The sequence below is a fragment of the Oryctolagus cuniculus genome, chromosome 6 (assembly GCF_964237555.1).
Source record: "Oryctolagus cuniculus chromosome 6, mOryCun1.1, whole genome shotgun sequence".
NCBI classification, from domain to species: Eukaryota; Metazoa; Chordata; class Mammalia; order Lagomorpha; family Leporidae; genus Oryctolagus; species Oryctolagus cuniculus.
In genome coordinates this window covers 36,952,685-36,971,109 of record NC_091437.1, presented here as the reverse complement: position 1 = coordinate 36,971,109, position 18,425 = coordinate 36,952,685, and the positions used below count along the sequence as shown (strand labels likewise).

The following is an 18,425-nucleotide window of genomic DNA, read 5'->3' as shown; positions in this document are numbered from 1 at the left end:
GGGACCCACTGCGGCTGCTGTTGCTGCTGACTGTGAGAGCAGCCTCCATGAACACCAGGGTCCAGGGGGCCGGCCTGGCCCTCCCCTCTCACCCAATCCTGACAATGACCCCACCCCTGCAAAGCCAAACCCTGCAATGGTTTTCTAGTCAGTCCCTTTTTTTCTTAAGGTATAGTTCACATACTGTCCCATTCATCCTTTTAAAATGTGCGAATGCCATGCTTTTAGCTTGTTCCCAAGGTTGTACAATCATCACCACTAATTTCATAACATTTTCCTCATCGCAGAAAATCCCTATACAGTAAGTGGTCACCCCCCTCGCCCCCTAAGGCCCTGCCCACCACCGATCGAATTTCTGTCTTTACGACCAGCCTACTGAACACATTCCTCTCAGGGGACTCATGTAGACTTCCGCCACTGGCTTCTCACTCAGCGTTCTGCACCTGAGCCCTATCCATGCCATCAACACACCTTTCCTTTTCACAGCTCAGTAATACTCCACTGCATAGAGTCTCACCTTTTGTTTATCTGCTCATGCTGACGGCATCTGGGTTGTCTCTACCTTCTGGCTCCTATGAATAATGCTGCCATGAACACGCACGCACATGCTTCCCACTGCCTTTGAAACAAAGACTGATCTCTCACCAAGGCCCTGCTGGCCCGGCCCTGCTTCAGTCTCCAGCAGCACCGCACTCTGCCTGGCTACACTGGCTTCCCCATACGCCCCATACACCCTGCGTCCTCTGCTGCCACTGGGCTTCTGCACGTGCTTGTACACTCTCTGCTCTTCCCATGTGCGCCCCTGTATACTCCCTTTATCTACTCAATTCTACTTACTCTTCCCAGCTCAGAAAAACCCCATTCTTCTCAGACAAACCTCTCCTGGGCCTGTCCACACCCAGTGCTCTGGCACTTGTCACTGCGCTAATTTTATGGCTCTTCGTATCAGGCCTTTGTTCCTCACACTTCTCCCTGCCCCTAGACCACAGGCTTGAGGACAGCAAGGACCACGATACTCTTGTTCATCAATGTATCTGTTATCTACACAGAGCTTGGCAAATATGGAAGGATGGCAGCAATGAATAGATCCCATCTGGGGGACGAGGGAGGGTCAGCTTCCTATCATTTATGTGGCTGGGTGGGAGGCCCTTTTTTCTGGATCGCTCCCTGCCTCGGACACTGACGTGACCATTGCACAAGATCCCAGCCTCACAGGGCAGCAGGCCCTCCAGATAGGCAGAACAGAGATTTTCACAGCGCAGCAAACTCCAGCCCCAGTCCAGGTGGCAGAGGTGAGGCCAGCCTCCAGCCCTGTCCCACACTCACCTGGGGCACAGCAGAGAGAGAAGGGACTGGGGCTGAGGTGCGCTGTGGTGCTGGCTGCGGGGAGTCTACACGTGGCCCCGCCTGCCCTCTGAGCTCCTGGTCACTGGGAATGATGCGGTACAGCTGCAGTCTCCCAGCCGGCACGTACCCCCGATGGCCTAGGGGACAGGCAGAAGGTCACCGGGCTGTGGACCGTCTTCCCACCCCTTGTAGTTCAGATGTCAACAGACACACATGCCCTCGGCTCAGCTTCCCGGCACACCACACTTCAGTGGATCCCACAAGGTCATCTGGGAACCCACAATGTACCCCTCCCCGGTGTTGCTTCTAGCTTCTGCTCACACCCCTCCCACCACGACAGGTGCTCACTCCCTACCCGAGGCAGCCCACTCTGCTGTGAACAGCTCTGACAGAGAGCACAAGCTGCTCTTGGGACTGATAATGAAAACTGCCTTCCTGTGCTGGCCCCATGGCCCCACGCCCCTCTGGGGGCCGCCCAGAGCCAGGCTGCTTCCTCTCACCAAGACTGCCTTGGTCCCCCACAGGCGGGAGGCCCCAGCTCCTTCTTGGCTGCTCTGGTTGCCATGGCCAAAATGGCCTGCACACTCCAAGGCACTAGGTCCACCACCCAATTTCACGGTCTTCACCAACTCCTGAAGTTGGTGGGTAAAATCAGAGGAGCTGCCTGACTTCCTTAAAACCATGCAGTTTGCTCAGTAGTGGAGCTTGGATCCCAATCCAGCCCTCCTGTCCCAGGGGTCTTGCTCTAACACCCAGTCCATGATTTCCCAAGTCCGGAGGGTGCTAGATGCCTGATGCCCACTTTTTAAATTGCCCCACTTTTTAAAACTTGATCTAGCACTATATAACCACATGATATAATTCATGGGCTTAGGGACCTGTCCTATTTTTTTCTAATAAAGATTAATATACTTAAACAATTATAATAAGCTGTCTAAAGGTGGAAAAAAGCCACCCATGGCACGGAGGGCTGGGGGGCAGGTGCTGTGCTATATAACAAGTTAAGCTGCCACTCTGCTTCTGATTCAGTCCCATGCTAATGTCCAGAAAGTTAGCAGATGATGGCCCAAGTGCTTGGGTCCCTGCTACCCTTGGGGGATACGTAGATAGAGTTCCAGGCTCCTGGCAACAGCCTGGCTCAGTCCTGGCTGTTGAGGCCATTTGTCTGTCTGTCTTTCTTGGTCATTCTACATTTCAAAGAAATAAATCTTTAAAAAAATAATCTGTGGGTCCCCTAACAGAAATCCCAAGCAACCCTTATCTTCTGGGACCCACTCTTCCTCTCTGGAAGGCTCTGCTGGGCCATCTCATCCCTAGTTGATGGTACCCCCTGCTTCAAGCCTGGATACCCAGAACTGAGCAGCACACCCCAAGGCCATGGTAGCCAGTGAAGAAGGGGAGGGCCAGTGGTTTTCCTCATCCTTGACATCAGACTTCAGTCAAGGAGCTGGGACCCACATGCACCTGCATCTTCCAGGTGGTGCTGGAGTTCTCCCTCCACACATCGCCATGCCAGCAGCCTGTGAGGCGCCCAAGGCAAGGCACTCATCTTGTCTGCACAGCACCCAGTATGGACTGGCGATGGATGCTGCGATGAGGTGGAATTCCTCCTGGTGTCGTGCACCATGGAGTTGCACTAGCTTGAGTGTGCCCCACCCCCTGTATAACATCTGTTCTCACTCCCATCCCGGATTTTTGCACAGCCAGACTTGGCCCACAAGAGTGCCCATGCCTGCCCACTGGCTTCTCTTGGGGTCTTGTCCCAGGAGGAGGAGAAGGGCCAACAAAGGCTCACGTACCCCCAGTGTCCACCAGCCAGCGGCTGCTGTTGCCTTTGGTGTCCTTGTTTTGAAGGAGGGCCACGATCTGGCCCCGTGGCAGTGTCAGGTCCAGGGTCCCAGGCCCGCTGACGTTGCTTGTCACCTGGTACAGCTTCCCAGGGCCATACTTGCTCAGGAGAGCCTGCACCTGGCGTTCAGACCCTGGCAGGAGGGGCTGGGGGGAGAAGGGCCAGAGAAAGACACAAGTGCTTGCATGAACATTTGCCACATTCTGAGAGCCCAAATCCTGGCCCGATCCTCCCTCTGCTACCAGCGGGCCCACGCCAACCCCAGCCGCAGTGCCATCAACACTAGAGGGTTGGCTCTCAGCATCCAAAGGCCATTCTGGAGAAACTTCCAGTTTCTGGGATTCTCTGAAATCCAAATTCTTCATTTTGAAATTTCTATTACAGAATTCTGAAGAGTGGGCCCTAAATCCAGCCCATAATGCCCAACTGAGTTATCCTGCAGGCAAATGCCTTGTGTAAGTATTTTAGTCCCATAAGACTGTGTGCTTCATGAGGTACCAAGCCTCAGGCATTTGGCTACCACCTGCACGGGGCCCACACAGCAGCCCTCACACATCTGCGACTCTGTGGGTTTTCAGTCCACAAGGACTCACTGAGCGCCTACCGTACATAAGGCCGCTGGTGAGCTTTGTGAATGGTGTAGAGAAACACAGGTCTGCCGGGATGCAAGCTGCCCTCTAGCCAGGGACAGTGCTTTGGTGGCCCTTTCAGCTTGTCCCCAACTCTCCTTGCACTCACTGCTTCTGGCAAAAGTGCCAACAAGGGACTCAGGTGTGAGGGTTTCCTGTTGTAAAACCAGTAAGGAACTAAAAAGGCTAAACATGTATCTACTTTATATTCTATTTGTGCAGGTATTTATATAATCTCTCTCTCTCTCTCTTACACACACACACACACACACACAAATATGCTTACTGTGAAGGATATGGTTACTTCTAGGGGGAGGATTTAGGTGTGGGGAGGTAGGCAGAGGTGCCTTTGGGGCCATTTGGGCACAGATTCTGCCATAACCCTACCCCAACAGAGACATTGAGTCAGGATTAAGGACTGGGAGGGCTTAATGTTTCCAAATGGGTCCTTAAATGGGACGGCGGAGATGGGTTGTTTAATGTGAGTATAAAAGCCAGAGCAGGCAGAGGGCATTAAGGGGCGGGCGTTGTGGTAAAGCAGGTTAAGCCACCACTTGCAAGGCCTACATCACATACTAGAGTGTCAGGTCAAGTCCTGGCTACTCCTCTTCTAATCCAGCTCCCTGCTAATGTGCCTAAAAAGGTAGCTCAAGTCTTTGGGTTTCTGGTATTCATGTAGGAGACGTGGATGGAGTTTCTGACTCCTGGCCCAGCCCTGGCTGTTGCAGCCTTTTGGGGAGTGGACCTGTGGGTGAAAGATCTCATCTCCCTCACTCGCTCTCACTGTCACTCTTTCAAGTTGATGAAAGAAATAAACTTTTTTTTTTTTTAAAGCTGGCGGTATAGCAAATATTTGCCTTCTTTAGCCTGACAAGCTCCAAGGTGTACTGAAGACAGAAGTACCCCCTGGAGGGCCCAGAGGGAAGGATAACTGCATGTATCACCAGGACTGCTCCTGACCTCACGGCTGTATTTCCAGTGGGTTCTGGACCTTCAGCCAAGTAAGTCAGGCATCTAAGAAAGGTGTGTGTGTGTGTGTGTGTGGGCAAGGAGGGGAAGGGAAAGAGTGTCTAGGATTACAAATGTTTTCACCTGGGGCCAGTGCCATGGCTCACTTGGTTAATCCTCCGCCTGTGGCACCGGCATCCCATATGGGCACCAGGTTCTAGTCCCGGCTGCTCCTCTTCCAGTCCAGCTCTCTGCTGTGGCCTGGGAGGGCAGTGGAGGATGGCCCAAGTGCTTAGGCCCCTGTACCTGCATGGGAAACCAGGAGGAAGCACCTGGCTCCTGGCTTCAGATCGGTGTAGCTCCGGCTGTAGCGGCCATTTGGGGGGTGAACCAATGGAAGGAAGACCTTTCTCTCTGTCTCTCTCTCTCTCACTGTCTAACTCTATCTGTAAAATAAATTAAAAAAAAAAGCAAATGTTTTCACCTCTTTTTTTGTTTCTCTGTCTTCTCATTTTTGTATAATGAGTACAGCTTGCCAATTGGTTTTAAGTACAAAGAGAGAAGAGGCTCCTACCACACACTTGAGGGGCTGCAGGTCTTCATTTATTTTTAAACATTTATTAATTTGAAAGGCAGAGTTAAAGGGCAGGGAGAGACAGAAAGAGAGGGATCTCCCATCTACTGGTTCACTCCCCAGGTGGCCATAACAGTTGGCGCTGGGCCACACCAAAGCCAGGAGCTTCATTCAGATCTCCCATGTGGGTAGCAGGGGCCCAAACACTTGAGCCATCTTCCACTTCTTTTCCCAGATCATTAGCAGGGAGCTGGATCAGAAGTGGCGCAGCAGGGACACAAAACAGCACCCCTAAGGGATGTGGTATGGAAGCTGGTATGAGAACATGGTGAGGGAGTAGGACACATCTTGATGACAAATGTGAAGAAGGTCCAGGTTGGTTGGTTGGTTTTGACAGGCAGAGAGAGAGAGAGAGAGAGAGAGACAGAGAGAGAGACAGAGAGACAGAGAGAGAGCGCACGTGCGCGGGAGAGCGCTCCCATTCATTGGTTCACTCCCCAAATACTCATAATGGCTGGGGCTGGGCAGGGCTGAAGCCAGGGGCTAAGAGCTCAATCCAGGTCTCCCATGTGGGTGGCAGGAACCTAAGTACCACTGGAACCATCACCACTGTCACCCAGGGTCCACATTAACAGGAAGCTGGAGGCAAAGGCAGAGCTGGGTATTTTTTTTTTAAGATTTTTTTTTTTATCTGTTTGAAAGTTAGAATTACAGAAGAGGGAGCAAGCGAGCGAGCGAGCGATTTTCCATCTGCTGGTTCACTCCCCAAATAGCTTCAACAGCAGGGGCTGGGCCAGGCTGAAGCCAGGAGTCAGGAATTCCATTTGGGTCTCCCATATGAGTGGCAGGGACCCAAGTACTTTCCTAGGCAGGGAGCTGGACCAATAGTTTAACAGGTAGGACTCTGGCCAGTGCCTATATGGGAAGTTGGTGCTGCAGATGGTAGCTTAACCTGCTATGCCACAGCACAGGTACCAGGGCCGGGTTTTGAACCCAGACACTCTGAAACAGGCCTCTTAACCACCAGGCCAAATGCCCAACCCAAAAGTTCCAGACTTTTGATGTTCATGCTACTTGCCCATGCTTATGACTAATTCCACTCAATCGTCAAGAGTTAAAGTTTTCTTATTCTTGACCTGAGAGTTCTGACTGCTTTTCAGCTTATTGGCCATGAAGAGCAGGGTGTATATGGGTGTGTCCCACCGAGACAGAAAGGAGAGGGGAAGAGAAAATCTGCCCATGGGTAACAAAACAGTGGGAAAAGACAAAGGGAAGGGGAGGAAGGGAGTGAGCCTCACCCGGGAACACTTGAAAGCCTGGGCGGTCTTTGCGGACAGGCAGGGACACTTACTTGTGTGGTGGGCAATGGCAGCACTTTCTCAAAGTTCTCTCGGAAGGAGCGAAGCTGGTCACTGGCTTGGCCTAGGGTATCCTCCACCAGCTTGTTGAAGGCCGGCTCCGAGAGGTGGCGGTGGGGCAGCTGGGTGGGGATAGACAGGACCTTCTTCAGGGAAGACAAGACACGGAAACCACGGCTACCCACACTCTAGCCAATGGAGCGCTATGATGGGCGTTTTCATCATGGTCAGCTGTGGGTGCTGCCGCCTACTGGCTCCCTCTCCTCTAAGAATACATCCCTCTCTGGGGGTCCAGGAGTGTTGCCCAGCAGGGTGCTCTCACCCGAGGACCCGTGCGCCTAGCATCCCTTCCTCCCATCCATGGAGCCTGGTCCGAGGATGACAATGGACCAGGCCAGGCCAGGGGAGCACTCTTGTGAAGGCTGAGAATGAGAGGGGGGCTCTTCCTTAGGGTTCCGAGATATGGAGGTGCACGCATGGAGCTCTGCCCAGCCAGCTCTCCCATCAAGCAGAGAAAAGCCTGTCTGAGAATAAAGCCAGTCTCGAGAGGGAAACAGAGGCAGGGGGTGGAGCAAAGACCAGGGCTCTGTGAGCGCTACTTGTTCTGCATGTGGCCAGGTCCCAGGCTTGATCCCCTGCTGGGCCTCCCAGTCCCCCCGTGAGTCCCTTCTTCATACTCAAACCAGTCTGGTTTGGGTTTAGATTACTCACAGCCTAAAGACCTGTGTGTCATACTGTGTCCAGAGAGACCCCAGCCCTGGAAAGAGTCCTGTGTCCTAATCTGACCACCTGGGAGCGAGTGAGTGAGACCCCAGAGCTCACAGACACAAGTCCAGCTCACGGAATTGTCACCAAACCCATGTCATGGATGAAGACTGGGGTTTCTGCCCTGCAGGCCTCTCCAAGCTCCATAGGACGCAGCCGAGGCAGGCTGGCAGCAGGCACTGCCCTCCCATTCCACAGTGCATGATCTGTTAGGAAATGCAGACTCGATTCTTGCTGCTATAAACCTGACTTCCACCCTCCTGGCATGCCAAAACACTCTGCAGCCCCGCACAGCCGAGCCTCAATAGGTGAGGATCCAGGGGGCCAGAGGAGAGAGAAAAGACCACTTAACCAGACTGACCTTCCTGCCAATCATCTTCTTGCAGATGGTTCTGGCCTCAAGCAAGCCAAAACCTGTGTCTGACACAGAACTCTCCTGAAAGCTCTAGGGCTGGGAAGCAGCAAAGCCCGGCCCCTGGTGCTACAGAAGGGGCTCTGGCCAGTGCTCAGCAGAAGGCCGCTCAGAGGGCTACTGGAGGAGGGAGGCTGGGGACAGGGACCTGCCATCCGGGGAGGGAAATCCTGAAAGCTTTGTGGAGAGGTTCACTCACCTGCCACATGTCTGGGGTGCCCACGACACACCAGCCACTGTGTAAGGCTGCGGGGGTGGGGTGCACAGGGCACGGTGGTGGGGAGAGGGGCATTCCTGGCTAAGAGGGAATGTATAAAGAGGTGGTCACACGCAGAAGCACTGTGCTACAGGCCGGAGCTGCAGGTGCAGAGTGTGGCTATGGGTGGGGCCAGTCTTAGAGGACTCCCCACGCTAGGAGCTGGCTCAGGAAAGCTGAGCTGGGGGACAGGAAGCACAAGAGACGCTTGTGGGATGGGGAGGACAGAAAGTGCTCCCAAGGTCCAACCACAGCCTTTCAGCCCGGATGCCGACATCACAGAGCAGGATCAGGATGCGGCTGGGTATTCTTTCCTACATCAGCTGCAACATCAAAATGCCAGAATCACAGTTTGCGCTGGGAGGTTCGTCCAAACCTCTTTGGAACCTATGTATGTTTTCAGCCCAGAGCTCCTTTCACAGGCCCTTGGGCTTTGTGGTCCAGGGCCCAGGCTCTGGGCTTGAACTGCTGTATTCAAGCCCTGCCATTAGCTGTGTGGCCTTAGGCAAACTACGGAACCTCTCTGTGCCTCAATGTTTTTATTTTTTGGAGGAGAAAAATAATAACAATGATAATAATAATAATAATAATAATACCAACTCTGCAGGGCTGCTGTGAAAATTCCATGAGATAATGCAAAACGCTCTATGGAAAGTGCTCCAAATAGGTACAATGGAAGTGCTCACCAGGAGGCAGTTACTGGAAGTATTAGTACAAATCCTAGCAGCCTGAGCCATTTACGCCTGCCCACATAGAAAGGGCCTCTGTCTCTGTCATCACCTTCACCAGCACTCCAGGGATAGGTGACAGCCTCCTGGTTTACCAGCACCTGGGAATGGCCTGGACCCTGGGTCCTGCCCTTACTTTCATGGTCTGAGTCCACCAATGGAGGGACACCAGCCGTAAGAGAGACCTAGAAGGTCCCCACTGCCCCCTCGTAAGCACCTGCTGGCCTTTGGGAAGACCCCATCTCACTCCACCCAGCCCCTGCAAACAGCCTGCTGAAGGTGCTGCCAGGCCCAGCCTGGCCCCTCCCTCGAGGCATCGCAGTCCCTGTGGCCTCACCTGGTCCATGCTGCCCTCCGCCCTCTGCAGCACTTGCTTTGCCAGGTCCCTCTGGAGGGCCACGAACGTGCACAGGATCTGGCCCAGCCACTGCACCAGCTGGTTAAACTGCGGGAGCTCAGCCACCAGCAGGGAGTTGAGTGCCTGGTACGTGTGCCGGGCTGCCTCCTCCTCATAGGTCACACTGCCTGCCTCCAGCAGCTTCTCTTCCACCCGCTCAAAGTCCAGTAGCTTGTCCAGACGCTTCTTGATCAGGTTCTGAGGGCCAACTAGGGCTTTGGCCAGGCTGCACAATGGCTGCCACACCAGGCCTTCCAGCCGCTGCTTCTGTGGGGAGAGGTGAGCTTGGGAGTCAGGTGGGGAGGTGGCAGAGGTGGGAGCACTAGGGACAGCAGCTTCAGAGGCTGGCAAGCCCAGGCACCAGTCCCACCCCCACCAATGAGCTGGGACCCTTGGCAGGTCATCTAAGCCCTCTGGACCACAGTCTGCCCCTCTATACAATGGGGACAATGCATGTAATAAGCTTAACATTCAATACTCCTTAGTATCATTACTGTGCAAATATCTCAAAAAAGATTTTGTATAGATTGGTGGTCCAGAGCATTTTCCACGTGGTTCGTATCTCAGCCTGCCTCGGCCCATCCGTATAAACAACGGGGGTCCCTGGTCACACCCACTGAGCCCCGACTCCCATCTGCAGAATAGGACTTTTAACAGAGTCGACCCCAGAAGCCACATGGTGTGGATGAAAGGTGGGAAAGAATGCACAAGGCTTAGGATACTGCCTGGCAGGTAGTGGGGCTCAACACACATGGCTGGGGCTATTCTGATCAGAAAATGCACTACTAGTGACCCCTGCCCTGCTGACCGCCCCAGGCAACGTGGACATGAGAACTGTGTACAGCGCCTGCCTTCTACATATTACTCTTGCAGGCTCTGCCCCTGCCTAACAAAGAGGAGAAGGAAGCAGCACTCACGAACTCCAGGAAGGCCTCGCGCTGCAGGTCCCTCGCCAGGCTGCGGTAGTGCGCCACAGGCCCCTCGGGCACGTCCAGATCGTAGTCATGTGGCCTGAAGCGGAGGAAAGCCTGGGCCCCAGGCCGGAGAGAGACAGTCACAGCCTGCCGGGGCCGTCTCATGCCTCACTCCCCTTCCACAGAACGTCCTGCAGAGGCTGTCCAGGCCCTCTGCACACCCCCAGTGACGGGGAAGTTCCAGCCTATTCTATCCTCGCACCACCTGGGTATTCAGAGAGCTCTTCCTTAGAACAAGCCAGTGCCTGTTTCCCTCTCTCTTCCGGGGCTTCCCCACCTTCACACGTTTGCTTGCCATGTTCATATTGCACATATTCTACTAATATTTTTCTTTAAACCAACTATCTACTCATAATTAAATCAATGCATTAAAAAAAGGAGAAGAGAAAAACACCCTTATGAGGGTACCATGCAGGGAAACCAGTAAGAATCGCTGTAGATGGACTTGTAAGAATGACTGCTCACAAACACAGGGCAGTTAAAAATTGCATCTGGATATCATTGCCTGCTAAAGGCTCCCAGCCTGGGGCTCCGTGTGTGCATGTTAAGGATCCACTGACAAAGAGGCTTTTCCTTGACTCAGGATGAAAGGAGGGAAGCCCTGTCTCCCGATGGGATTCCACCTTAACACAGCGTCTAGTGTATAAGTCCTGCATCTATGGAAATACAGCCTTTGGGACTCCAAATAGTCACCCGAGCTGGAGAAGCCAGATTTATCTCAGTCACACGTCCCCTGCGTTCTCTCTCTCAAGGCCAGTATCTGCAGGCTCTCCCATCTATTTCAGGACAGGCTCTGAGCACCTTCCCCTTCCAGTGTCCTGTGCAGTACCAGGATGCCCTGGGAGCCCAGGGTACAGCGCAGACCTGTGGGGGAGCTGCAACTCCTTCCTCTCACATACACCCAGCCACGCCACCCCATAGCCCATCAACAAAGGGCCCAGGGTCACCTCTGACTGCACCTGTCTGCACAAGCAGATGTGACTGAGAACAAAACCACTCAGCAAAGGGGCAGAGTGGATGGCCTGAGCCAGCCTGGGTGACAGGACCAAAGATGGGAATTTTGGTTTGAGGACAGTGATGTGCAGGATGAGTGGGTAAACTGGTGGTCCTGTGGGCTGAATCCGGTTTGAGAGATCTATTTTCTTGGGCCTGTGCAGCACTGAGGCTTTTATGGAATTAATGGCTCAGGTCAACACATGAGGAAATTTTACCACAAAGTCTTGAGTTTCCAGGGTTCCTCTGCTCAAAATCGGAAGAACTGGTCCCCCTCAGCCCACATCCACACACAGCAGCACCCCCACAGTACTGCGTAATGGCTGCCTCCTTAGACTCATTTATTCATTTGGCCAAATTCCAAATATTATTTTATATTTAAATCTCCCCAAAAAGTCTCATGAAGAGTCTGTTCGACATTAGACTCCTATTGCATGCTATTATCTATGTCTTGTACACTTCACTCAGTTCTATTACCTGCCTAGCCCCTCTAGGAACCTGAGTTTGTGTCTCCTGCTCTAGGTGCTGGCCTGGCAGGAGGGCCCTGCCCCTGCCCAGTGGGACATCCCAACAGGCTCCAACACTGCTTCCAGGCCAACGATCCAGCCCCAGACCCACTCGAAATTAACCATGCAGGGGCCTCACCTCCAGATTATCCAGGTAAGCAGCCACGTTGCTCTTCAGCTCGGTCACACACACAGACACCCACTGGAACCTCTCTTCTAAGTCATCAAACTCCTTGTCTTCTGTCTGAAGTGAAAACACATGTCAGGGCCATGGAGATCCACAGGGGGGCAGTGTACTCACTGTGGACCATCTTTCCACAGGCCTGCCCACCAGGGCTGGTCCCTGAGCCTCAAAGTGGAGTGTGAAATGGCTAACAGGCAGGGTAGCTTGGCGCTTTTCTATTTGTACCATGGACACCTCCCCCCCCCACACACTCACTCTCACACACACACACACACACACACACACACGAGCACTTGCGAAACAACATCTGGCTCAGAGTAAGCACTCAATCAACCTGAGCTGCTACCAGAAGCCCTGGAGACTCGCCCTCCTATCCGTGCGAAGAGGTCCCCAAAAAGAGCAGCACCAGGTGCAACGGCAACGCTCCACGGTGGCTCTTGGTGGGCAGGATGGGCGCCAGCTCTGCCTCTTCTCAGCACCTCTCTCAGCTGCTGCTGTCTCACGCCCTACTGCCACCACTGCACAGAACCTGGACCTCGGGAGTGGCTGGTGTGGGGGCGGTGGTAACCTCCCTCCCAGGCCCACACTCACCCTGGGTATCAGCCCCGCCTCCTGCTTCAGCAGCTGGCTCAGCCGGGTGGTCTTCTTGGAAAGCGTGTGCGTGTTGATGCGGGCCAGCCGCTCCCGGAGGGTCAGCTGCTCCACCTTGTTGTACTTGGAGGCTGTGCCGACAGAGAAGAGGAGGCACAGCTTGGATGACCGAGGCTACCGCAGGGAAGCAAGGGTTCTGATCCACCTGGCTGGGCCCCTGCCTGGGCCCTGTCTCCACCAGGACTGCATCCTTCAGAAGGGTGGGAGCCTCCTCTGGGCCACACCTCATCTGTGAGATGAAGCCAGCCAGTTTGCAGGATTGCTGGATCACGTAAGACAACAGGTCTGAATGGACTTCCCCAATAAGAACCCAGTAGGCAGCCATTTGCCTGGAGTCTCGCAGATTTAGCCAGGAATCTGGGAACCACAGTTCCCACCCCTGGCTCTAGGCTTCCCACTCCTCTGTCACCTCTCAATCAGGACACAGAAGTGAGCAGGGAGGCCGTGCAAAGCTACCAGATACAGTATGGTGTGGTGGGAAATACCCCAGGCCTGAGTTTGAAACCTGGCTCTGTCCCTCACGACTCTGGGTCCAGGAGCAAGTGACATAAACTATTTCACCTGGCTGTGAAGAGGGGCTCACAGGGTCAGACGGGGGCAGTGGGTGGTGGGGGTGGGGGCTGGTGCAAGGGCCAGGTGAGACAATGAAGGGGAAGATGTGCCCAGGTGGCCCCGGACAGCACTGGCTAGACCTTCACTATTAGATTGCCTCAGCTGCATGGCTGAGTTTCTCTGTTTTTGGACCCTGCTCCGTCTTCCAAACCTTCCTGCTGGGAGGCAAGGACTCCTCCAGGGTCCAGATCTATGCAGACAGCTCTTTAGCAATTCGGTATTCACCTCTCCTCCACATCGAGGCTGTGGTTTGGTTGGGATGGTAGCTGGTGTGTGGGGGGGTGCCCACTGGTATAAACCAATGCATATAAATCCCACCACCCTGGTAATAGTGACTGGTTCAAAGGAGGGCACACAGCCCCAATCTAAGCCAATCCATTCATGGCATTCTCCCAACCATGGTGATTTGTTCAGAGTGAACACATGATCAAGTGGGTCCTATCAGAAGGAAGTTCTCATTTAATTTTCAATGGTTTCAGGGGAACAAACCCTGTCTTACCTTAAAGGCTGTGGTGTGCAGATATGAGTCTTAGAATAGCATAGCCACTTACTGCTATGAGAAAAGCCAGCCTGAAGATGAAGCTGATTCTCAGAGTTACAGGGAAATGGCGCCAGCACCCTGATTAAACCCTACCTACAGCCCCCACTGCCTACGTGGCCTTTACTGGTGAAGCGTTCTCTGATGTGCCTTCTGAGCACCCATGTCCTTACCCACTTCCTTGCGCATCTTGTACTCATTGATGTTGGCATTCACGTCCCGGAGGGCAGAGGTAGCCCTCTGGAGGACAGAGTAGGCACTGGCATCAGGGAGTGTGTTCTCCAGGATTTTCTGCAGCAGCAATGGGTACTTGGTAATCCTCTGCAGAGGGATTACCAGTAAGAAACTGAGGCCTGAACGTCCGGCTTGTGGCCTGAGGGAGAAGGCTCGTGTTAGGCAGGTAAACCCCACCCTTCGGACACCAGGGGGCCTGGAGTGTAGTGCCAGCTCTGTCACTGAATCCACTGAGGGATCCAGGCAGTCCCCCTCCCTCTGTGGGCCTCGATTTTCTCACCTGTCATCTGTGAGGGTTAGATACAGGCAGGCAGTGCCAGTCCTGGGCCTTGCTTCCCCATCCGTACCACACCCAGTGACTGGGGCAGGCACTTGGGGCAGCGGTTAACAAGCTGCTTGGCATACCTGCATCCCACATCAGAGTGTGTGGTTGGTTCAAGTCCCAGCTCCTCCACTTCCAATGCAACTTCCTGCTAACGCATACCCTGGGAGACAACAGTTCAGGGCTCAAGTACTAGGTCCCTGTGACCCATGTGGAAGACCTAGACTGAATTCTGGGATACAAGCTTTGGCCTGGACTACCCTTGGCTGTTGCGGGCACTTGAGAAGTGAACCAACAGATGGCAGATCTCTTTTTTTACCTTTCAAATAAAAATTAAAATAAATAAATAAAAATGAGAAGGAAAACAACAACAATGACCAGTTCTGTGCCCTCGGCTTACTCTGTCTCTCTTCCGCAAGACACAGCTAACCACTCCCTGTTTCTCCAAACACCTTCCTTTTCTGGGCCCCGAGAGACACCCTCCTTGTCCTCCACCCTGCTTCTCCTCACACTGCTACTCTTAGCCTCCTGTGCCAGCTGCTCCCCAATGCTGGAGTGTCCTTGGACCTCCTTCCCTTCCTCTGTGCCCACGCATTTTCTTAGCCACCTCATTTGGTCCTATGGCTACAAACACACCCAGCCCAGATCTCCATCTAGAGCTTCTGCCCTGAGAACCAGACACATACGTTCAATCGCCTACTTGACATGCCCAATCAGCTATGTTCTGAGTGTATCTCTACGTGCTGGGCATCCACATATTTCACTTAATGAGATAGGCTACTATGTAAAATGAAAGTTTTTAAATTCACAGGAACTTAAATTTTTTAGAAATGGATTTAAAATATTTATGGGGGGGGCAGCACTGTTGGCCTAGTGGGTAAAGTCACCACCTGCATTGCTGGCATCCCATTTAGGCACTGATTCTAGTCCCGGCTGCTCCACTTCCCATCCAGCTCTCTGCTATGGCATGAAAAAGCAGTAGAAGATGGCCTAAATCCTTGGGCCCCTGCACTCGCATGGGAGACTCGGAAGAAGCTCCTGGCTCCTGGCTTCAGATTGGCCCAGCTCCAGCCACTGCAGCCATCTGGGGAGTGAACCAGCGGATGGAAGACCTCTCTCTCTCTGTCTCTCTCTGCCTCTCCTTCTCTATCCGTTTAATTCTTTTTTTTATAAGATTTATTTATTTTATTTGAAAGTCAGACTTACACAGAAAGAGGAGAGGCAGAAAGAGAGAGAGAGGTTTTCCATCCGATGGTTCACTCCCCAGATGGCTGCAAAGGCTGGAACTTCACCGATCCAAAGCCAGGAGCCAGGAACCTCTTCCGGATCTCCCACGTGGGTGCAGGGGCCCAAGGACTTGGGCCATCCTGTACTGCTTTCCCAGGCCATAGCAGAGAGCTGAATCGGAAGAGGAGCAGCCGGGACTCGAACCGGCACCCGTATGGGATGCCAGCACTTCAGGCCAGGGCTTTAACCCACTGTGCCACAGTCCGGCCCCTCTCTGTGTAATTCTTTCAAATAAATAAATAAGTCTTTAAAAAATATTTATAGGCTAAAAAAATCATAATACATGTAATTTCCTTTAGGGTAGCATAAAAATAGATGAAGTACATGGCAAAATGCTAACATTTGCTCATTTTAGGTGGTGAAGGTGTGAGTATTCATTACATTATTCTATTTTCTATAGGTTTCAAATTTTTATTAAAAAAAAAAAAAAGGGTAGAGGGGCCGGCGCTGTGGTGCAGCAGGTTAAACTGCTGCTTATAATGTCGACACTCCATATTGGAGCACTGGAGTAAGTTCTGGCTCCTTCCTTCCTATTCAGCTTCTGGCTAATGTGCCTGGAAAGGCAGCAGGAAATGGCCCGAGGATTTGGGCCCCTGCAACCCACATGGGAGACTTGGATGGAGTTCCTGACTCCTGGCTTCAGCCTGGCCCAGCCCAGGCAGCTGAGGCCATTTGGGGAGTCAATCAGTAAATGGAAGATCTCTGTCTGTCCCTCCCTCTCTGTTACTCCGATTCCAAATAAATAAATATATAAATAAATCTTTAAGGGGAAAAAAAAGGAGAAAACAAAACACTGGAATGAACGGGTAATGAGGTTCTCTCCAGATGTTCCAGAGGTACATGGAAGACTATTTCTAGTCCACTTCTTGACAATGTCTGGAATTTTGTCAAGAATCCCCCCCATTCAAGGGAATCTGGAAAGAGGCTCCAACAACATTTCCTGCGTACGACCCACAGATAGCCCTGCTTCTGAGAAACCCACACGAGTTTCAAAGTGTCAGTTGTCCAAGTGTGCCTCATCCAAGAAGATGTACAAACACTGCTCAGGACCACTCCCAGCCTGTCCCGATAGTACCCTTGTCTCTTCCTCCTAAGGACAAACCTCCAGACCCAATGTTCAGGAAGATCAGCTGCAAGGCTAAGAATAGGCAGAGCAGGTGGGAGCTGCTTGGAAGCCGCAGGGAGGGGGAAGCAGGGGTGGGATGGCGATCAGGCCACACCCACGCTGACCATCTGCTCTCCCAAGGGCATCTGACTGCGTGCGTGGCCAGGGAAGGTGGGAACAGTTGCCAGCTAATTGCAAAATGCCATGCTCCGGCCTTATTTTCCATGGAGCCAAGTACTCCACAGGGACAAGGGCTGCCTTACAGATCAGAGGGCAGGGTCCTTTCACAGGCACCAACGAGACACCAGATTGACAATGGCTCTCACATTTGTGACCTTCTAAGGTAACGTGGAGGAAATCTATTCCAAAGCCTTTCAGATAGGCAAAGAAAAACAAATGAAAGAGAATATCAAGACTCAGGTAGGGGTGGGAAGGGGCCCTCCCAAGTACTCTTGGGCATGTCAATTGTCCAGATCTCCTGGGAGAGCAGTGTGGCAATGTGTGAAATGTGCAAACCTTTTGCTGTACCAGACCGCAGCCTGGAAATCTACCCACAGAAATACCGACCCACGGGAACAAGGTAAAAGAAAGAAGTCATTCAGCAACTCTATTTTGACTGCAAAAGATTGGAAACCACTCGAATAACTATTAATAGGAGAATGGTCAAATAAACTGCAGGCTGTGAGCTGCCCTGGAAAGAAATGCTGGGCAGCCCTGAAGGTTACGGCGGAACTCCTACTGTCGTGAAGATACTCGTGACCACAGTTCAGTGGAAAAGCGGGTTCTAGAACAGCAGGTGGAGTAGGAGCTCCTTAAACAACTCTACCTACTGATAGATCGATCTGCCTGTGCATCTATCTGTACATAAAGAGAAAAATATGGATGGGCAAGTGTTAGCCTAGGGGGAGGGATAGGGAACAGGAGACTACTGGGAAATGGACTTGATTTTTTTATTGTCTATACTTATACATTGCTTGAATTTTCTTTCCAATAAGCATATATTACTTTAATACTGAAAACAGACAGGATTAGCAAACAAAGGAAAACAAGAAAGGTTAGTTGCACCCTTCATACTCTACTGCCTTGGCCGTCACTCGAGAACTGTAAGTGCCTGTGCCTGGCTGATTCTGCCAGGCAGCCTCTGCCACCCTGCCAGCCATGCCACCAGGGCGTCCTGCCCCAGCCAGGCAGAGCTCTCTGCAAGCGGCAAAGGCAAGGCTTTGCTCCTCTAGGCTTTCAGGTGGGAAGTACTGTCTTAGAAGACCAGACAAATTGAAAAACCCACCCTCTTGCACATCTAAACAAAAAGTGCGCGTGCATTTTAGAATCTCAAACAATCTATCCTAGGACTGAGAAGGACTCATTCACAGCAGTGTGGCAATTCTATCTGGCCAAGCTCCAGAAAGTGCCCTGTGATTGCATGCACAAGGAAGCCAAGACTCCTGTTTCCCAAGAGATCAAAAGGGACAGAGACCTGAAGAAGGCCATTCCTGGTACAGTCTTAGGCCAGATGTTCCCACAGAAGGCATCTGAGAAACCTGCAGGCTCTAGGGGGCTGCAGGCATTTAGGGAGCAGGGCCCAGGCACACCGGGAGTCCTGCAAGGAAGGCCCACACTACAGAGAACAGGTCCACATCTCACTAACCCCTGTGAACATCTGGAGACTGAGTGAAGCCCTCAACATGTGCAGGGATTTCAAGAACCAAAGTATTTTTGGGGACACCTGGACTCTATCTGGTCACATGTTATAACACTG

The 18,425-nt window shown here is 52.5% G+C and overlaps 1 protein-coding gene across 6 annotated transcripts in view; it reads right to left on the bottom strand.

Moving 5' to 3' along the window:
• ARHGEF37 (Rho guanine nucleotide exchange factor 37) overlaps nucleotides 1–18,425 on the bottom strand; it is a 55,911-nt gene that overhangs the window by 2,930 nt on the left and 34,556 nt on the right. For all 6 annotated transcript variants that reach the window (XM_008255241.4, XM_008255244.4, XM_070076297.1 and 3 more), the window contains 8 exons: nucleotides 13,895–14,094; nucleotides 12,512–12,642; nucleotides 11,876–11,980; nucleotides 10,181–10,291; nucleotides 9,204–9,530; nucleotides 6,699–6,827; nucleotides 3,147–3,342; nucleotides 1,327–1,484 (listed from right to left, as the gene is read on the bottom strand). In XM_008255241.4, the coding sequence (XP_008253463.2) occupies nucleotides 1,327–1,484; nucleotides 3,147–3,342; nucleotides 6,699–6,827; nucleotides 9,204–9,530; nucleotides 10,181–10,291; nucleotides 11,876–11,980; nucleotides 12,512–12,642; nucleotides 13,895–14,094 (1,357 nt within the window). The remainder of the gene's footprint in view (nucleotides 1–1,326; nucleotides 1,485–3,146; nucleotides 3,343–6,698; nucleotides 6,828–9,203; nucleotides 9,531–10,180; nucleotides 10,292–11,875; nucleotides 11,981–12,511; nucleotides 12,643–13,894; nucleotides 14,095–18,425) is intronic.